The sequence below is a fragment of the Nannospalax galili genome, unplaced genomic scaffold (assembly GCF_000622305.1).
Source record: "Nannospalax galili isolate Female #2095 unplaced genomic scaffold, S.galili_v1.0 scaffold77, whole genome shotgun sequence".
Taxonomy (NCBI): Eukaryota; Metazoa; Chordata; class Mammalia; order Rodentia; family Spalacidae; genus Nannospalax; species Nannospalax galili.
Genome location: NW_008341457.1, coordinates 3476748 through 3483030, shown reverse-complemented (window position 1 = coordinate 3483030; position 6283 = coordinate 3476748). Strand labels below are relative to the sequence as shown.

General features: G+C 53.6%; 1 protein-coding gene across 5 annotated transcripts in view; it reads right to left on the bottom strand.

Annotated features, from left to right (window-relative positions):
• Positions 1-6283, bottom strand: part of Sbno2 (strawberry notch homolog 2) — a 47165-nt gene that overhangs the window by 25415 nt on the left and 15467 nt on the right. For all 5 annotated transcript variants that reach the window (XM_029565458.1, XM_017799124.2, XM_008837181.3 and 2 more), the window contains exons 2-4: positions 4810-4984; positions 3017-3090; positions 1462-1573 (exon numbers count right to left, since the gene is read on the bottom strand). In XM_029565458.1, the coding sequence (XP_029421318.1) occupies positions 1462-1573; positions 3017-3090; positions 4810-4893 (270 nt within the window). In that variant the 5' untranslated portion in view covers positions 4894-4984. The remainder of the gene's footprint in view (positions 1-1461; positions 1574-3016; positions 3091-4809; positions 4985-6283) is intronic.

Here is a 6283-nt window from a genome sequence, read left to right as displayed (position 1 = left end):
CCTCCCCCCTCCCCCCCCCCCCCCCCCCCCCTCTCTCTCTCTCTCTCTCTCTCTCTCTCTCTCTCTCTCTCTCTCTCTCTCTCTGGTTTGAGACTGAAGGTGGACCTTCCCTGCTCACTCTTGGTCTGGATAGATTTTCCATACAACTCCTGATTCACACAGTGGTTGGGAATGTATCCAAACAACATACATGGGCCAGAAGAGGGTTGGGGTGCTGGTGAGGGTTGGGGGTGTCTAGACTCTCTTGCTGCACTAACTGTGGGAAAACTTTCTTAAAGCAACAGCATCAAATCCTGCCACCTGCAGGACCCAAATTCTAGAATCCAGAAGGGTTGATCCCTCTAGCAGGTCCAGGGAACACCAGCTTTCTGTCTGTCCAGCATCTTAAGGCCCCATATCCTTCAGCGGTGGCCCCTTCCTCCCTCTTCAAGGTGGGTACCTCCACTGGTGTCCTGCAGATACTGTGAGCAGATGAATGCAGCAGGTGCTTAATTAATACCCATCCACTAAATGGATGTGGCCTCAGTGTGATACCAGATGTACAGTGACAGATGGGGCCCAAATGCAGAAACAGAGTAAGTGGCTAGTGGGGATGGGGGAAGATGCTGCTGGAGTCTAGGCTGGAGGAAAGTGGAGTGGGCAGCTGCATCAGGGGCCAGAAACAGCGACAGAGAGAGACAGATACCGATAGAGATATGGAGACAGACAGAGGGACAGAGAGACACAGAGAGACAGATATGGTAACAGGGAGACAGAGGGACAGAGACAGACAGAAGACCGATATGGAGACAGACAGAGGGACAGAGATAGATAGAAGGAGACAGAGGCAGAGAGACAGAGACAAACAGACAGAGATGGGGCACTGCAGAGAAGGGGGACAACAGTACAGTTTCCTAGGTGAGGCCCAGATCCCAAGGTCACCCACTCCTTAGGCACCTAAGACAAGGCCACCTGAGGCATTCTATGGCCCAGCAGGCCCTGAGGGGCTTGCAGGAGTGTATGCCCCGTGTACTGTGGGGAATGGGGAGTGGGCTGGCAGCCCTTGTCCTGCCTGTGGTGGACTTTTCCAGCTGTGACTACGGGAGGCATGGACACTCCCAGTGGGGTCTGCAGAGGGCTGTCCACAGGGTGAGGCAGGACAGGCTGAGACCCCATGCTGGTCTGAGAGGATTACCTGGCCTTCGGTCACCACACCGGGGGCCCCTGCTTTTTCCACACAGCTCCCCTGGCCGTAGGGGGTCATTGGGCACAGCCCCTGGCAAAGGCACTTAGGTGATAACAGATCTGAACCCTAGGACACCAGGGCCAGGGGTTGAGATCTCACTGCAGCCCAGAGGGACCACAAGTCTTGTCCCCCCCATTGACCATGCTGAGGGCCAGTGGCCCAAGGATGGAGGGAGGCTGTCAGGTGCTGGGGCAGCAGTGACCACGGTGACGACCAGGCATGAGGACGGCCGTTACCTGGGGATAGTTGCCACTCTTTGTCAGGAAGCTGGGAACGGTGGCTGTGGCAGGGTAGCCGGTGTCCGGGCACGACTGGCCGCCGAGGAATGGGGTGGAACCCACAAACTGCCTACAGGAGAAATGAGTACGGAGCTTGGGTCAGGTGAGGCCAGGGGATGGTATCCTCCCTATACATGCTGCCAGTTCATGGGAGGATCCAGCTCAGGCCCACATGGCACGCCTTTCTGTCCCTAAGCATGGGCACGGAGCCACCCTCCAGGTTCCAGTGGACACAGATGGGCTATGTTGCAGAGCTGGGCTGCCCAGGCACTGGGCATCTTGGACACAAGGTCAGAGGACCCAGCCAGCCTGGACTCAGCCTGTGCCAGCCCCTCCCACAAGACTCAGCTGCTGAGTCACAACAGGGACAGCCTAAGAGCTAGAGCCCATTGCTGTCCATCTGTGCCCTGTATTGATGTCCTCAGATGGAGAGCACACGCTGAGAAGGGGTGACAGGCCCATGGGAGACATGGCTCTGTCATGGCTGCCTGCCTCCCTGTGGGGGTTGAGGGGGGGCTGTGCCAGCAGGCTGTATGAAGCCTGGGACTGTGAGGGGAGGATGTGGAGGACAGAGGGTTGGGGCCTTAGAGCCAAACTAGCCAAGCTCTGAAATTCTATGATCCCTTAATTCCCGGGGCCTCTGCCTCCTACCCTTAGCAGCTTTGCTCAAATGGTACATATGGAAAAGGCTGGCCGTCAGAACAGATTACAGAGCCCTGGGGTGAGGAGAGGGCACAGTGCTTAAGAGCAGTCATTGCACAAGCATGAGGACCTGAGATCAGATCCCGAGCCCCACATAACAAGCCAAGCGTGGCCATATATACCTACAACCCCATGTGCCAAATACTGCTGCATTCTGGGTCCAGTGAGAGACTGTCTCAAAAAAGTAACGTGAGGCTGGAGAGCCAGCTCAGCAGTTAAGAACACTGGCTCCTCCTGCAGAGGACAGGGGTTGGATTCCCAGCACCCATGTGGTGGTTTACAACCATCTTTAACTCCAGTTCCAGAGGATCCAACACCCTCTTCTGGCCTTCACAGGCATTGCATGTATAGGTACATTTATATGCATGCAGGCAAAATACTCTTATGCATAAAATAAAAATAAGTAAATAAATACAAAATAAGGTAGAGGGTACCTGAGGAAGACACCCAGCATCACCTCTGGCCCACTTGTGCATGCACACACACCCAAAATCCCAAATTTACATTCAGAACACCCTCTCAAAACTCTCCTAAATCCTTAGGAGGTTCTGGCTACATCTACTTTCAGGGGTTTGCACAGGGCATGCTCCCCAGACAAACTCCTACTGATCCTTCAAAACCCAGTGCTCCTCACCCATCATGCACTGGAGATCTCCCAGCAGCCACTGCCCTTTCAAACATAAGAGACAAGACACAGGGTTCAGGAAACCCAGCCTCTCCTCAGACCCCATGGCTCTCAGGGCTGCTAGCTCTAATGCACCAGTGGCTATGGCCAAAAGCAGGTAGGGTGCAGCCCCATGGACACACTTACTGGCTTTCACTGGAGAAGGTAGGATACGAGGCCGGTGAGAAGTTGCTCCACCAGGGACAGTGCAGGAGTGGGTTCTGAAACACACAGGATGTCAGGGAGCAAGAGGATAGAATCCCAGTGTCCAGTATCCCAGCCTGGACCACAGCATGGACCATCAGCCTGGACCATCAGGGCATGGCTCAGAGGTAGAGCCTAATCCTAGAATCCCCCAGTAAGGGGCTGGGCTTGCTCTCCGGGTGTCCTGGGATCATCACCAAATGGAATGGGTAGCCATACAACCCTATGGGCCTCACTCCATCCTCTGGGATCCCGCCAGCCCTGGTTCTGACCCAGGAATCCTGTTTCTGAATTGTACTAGGGGGTTGGACAAGGAGGGAGAAAAAGACAGTGCTATTTATAGTAGAAGAAATTGGACTGTCCCCAAAGACTGGACAATAGGAAAATAATTAAGCAAATCATGGGCTGTGCACATGAAGAGATGGGTGGAGTATAAAGAGGGCCCAGCAGGGAGGACAGGAGCTGGGCATAGCCATCCTCGTTCTGGTCACAGGTACTGGTCACTGGCTAGGGTTTCTGAGCTGCAGTGACAGTCTATTAATCCAGCAGTTGCTTCCTCAGCCCCTTGTTGGGGCTCCACTGTGGGTGGGTGTAACTGGGCCTGTCCTGAGTGTAGGGTAGCAGAGGCAGGCCTAGCAGAGTCCCCAACCTGCCTCTCCAGACTTTGCTACACCCCAACTCTTGCCATGTTCTCATCATATCTGCTTTTCCTGTGACCTGGGATACTGGGTATCCTGAGTCCTCAGGGCCAAAAAAGGACACAGGGACAGAAGCTACCCTCACCAGCAGCTATTGCCTGGCATGGTGGCCTGGGGCTGTCATTCTAGCACTTGGAAGGCTGAGGTGGAAGATTTACAAGTTTCAGGCTAGCCTGGGCTACAGGATATGACACTGTCTCAAAAATATCAAAAGCCAGGGCTGGAGGGATGGGTCAGTGGTTAAGAACACTGGCTGCTATTGCCGGGCATGGTGGTGCACGCCTGTAGTCCCAGCACTCAGGAGGCAGAGGCAGGCGGATCTCTGTGAGTTCAAGGCCAGCCTGGTCTACATAGTGAGTTCCAGGGCAGCTGGGGCTACAGGGAAACCCTGCTACAAAAAGACCAAATAAAAAAAAGAACACTGGTTGCTTTTACAGAGGACAGGGTTTAGTTCCCAGCATCAACATGGCAGCCAACAATTGTCTGTAACTCCAGTTCCAGGGGATTTGATGCCCTCTTCTGGCCTCCATAGGCATTGCATACACAAATGCACTTAAATGCACACAAAACGCTCATATACTTAAAAAATAAATAGTATTTAAAAAATACAAAAAGCAGGGGCTGTGACTCAGTAAGTAGAGTGCTCCCTAGTATGTACAAGACCCTGAGTTCATCCCCACATAAACCAGGTGTGGTGGTGAATGCCTGTCATCCCAGTACTCAGAGGGTGTAGGCAAGAGGATCAGGAGTTCAGGGTCATCCTCAGCTACATAGAGTTTGAGGCCAGACTGGGCTATATGAGAACCTGTTTCAAAACAAGCAAACAAACCACAAACCTATCCAGGCTAGCTGGAATGGGAGGCTCGGTGGGGAGACCCTGCAGGGCTTCTTCTTGCTCAGGACCCTGTCCAGGGTATTATGGGGGTACGGGCAAGGCAGGGCTCTATGAGAAGTACTCCCCAAAGGTTGCCATGGCCAGACTTGTTGGGGGAATCCACTGTGTCCCCAGGACAGACAAGAGGTCATGTCATGGCTCACCTGCAGCTGGATACCACCACCACCAGCTGGTGGGAGCTCATGTGGAAGGAAGTCCCCATCCATGGTGGATGCCACTGCTAGCATGTGGGGGGCAGGTCACTGAGGGCTGCGTGACCTCAGGCAGTGGCTATCTGGGCTTCTCTCTCAGCAGTGGTGGTAGGCACAGTGTCATGTCCTGTGAAGGAGAAGAGGCTGTTCTGAACTGACCAAAAAGGTTCCCCGGTTCATGTCTGTCAGGTACTTGGACACATCCTGGGGTCCCCACTGGGAAGGTGTCAGGGTGGACCACTGGGCATGGCACTTGCCCAGGACACCCAGCTATGGATGGACATGGTGGGGGAATGCTGCTTGTTCAGGGTTTTGTGACCCAGAGGGAACTATTCACCCCTGCCAGTAGCTCGAGCTAGGACCCGGTGCAGTCCCTCTGTGGGCACTGCCGGTGTCACCCAGGGACTGTCAGGAGCTCAGGAAACCCAAGAAGAGACTTAGATTTTCCTTAGGGTCAGATCATTTGCTGCTGACTGTCTATGGCTAGAGGGCAAGGACCCTGAGCCCCCAGGTCAGACCTGCCAATGCACCTCTGCACACGTTCCCCGGGGCTGTGGCACAAACCCTGAGCACACCAAGGTCCCCAGGCTCCCCATGAGCACAAAGCAGGGTTCCCAGGCCCGCCAGAAGGGTGGTGTGTGGCAGGCAGTCCATAGGGTTAATCACCAGAGGCCGGAAGGGGAGGCGGCCAGGCCTGGCCAAGCCGTGGAGCACAGATCAGGACTTCCAGTAATCGCCCAGGCCTTGCAGCAGGCTGTGGCTTGTGCAATCCTGCCAGGGGGAGGGGACAGTGGGCAGGAGGGAGGGAAAGGGGCCCAGCAGGCAGAGACTGCCAGGAAGGGCAGGCTGTCCTGCCCTCTGCTAGTTAGGCTTCCAGATGTTCCCAACAAATAGGAAGGCAATTAGGGTGAATGGAGTCTTGTGACCTGGGGTCTTGGCCACCCTTATATTTTGGGATGAACTAGGATTGGCTCAGTGGTGAGCATTTGCCTAGCAAGGTGAGGCCCTGGGTTCACTGCCAGCAGTCCATAAAAAATAAAAAATTAAGCAGGGCATGGTAGTGCACGCCTTTAGTCCCAGCACTCAGGAGGCAGAGGCAGATGGATCTCTGTGAATTCAAGGCCAGCCTGGTCTACACAGTGAGTTCCAGGCCAGCTGGGGTTACAAGGAGACCCTGTCTCAAAAAAGACCAAAAAATTATAATAATAATTCAGCAACATTAAAAAAATTCATAAATGAAAGAAGAAAAAAAAAAGACAAAAGTGATGGGGAGATATGGGAGGTGTTTGAAGGGAGTGAGAATAGATTTGATCAAAACACCTTATATGCATGTATGAAATTCTCAACAAAGTTTTTGTAAAAGTTAAAAAAAACCCTCAAAAACCTCTTATCAGATTCCAACCTGATCTGGGTGATTTAACTATCT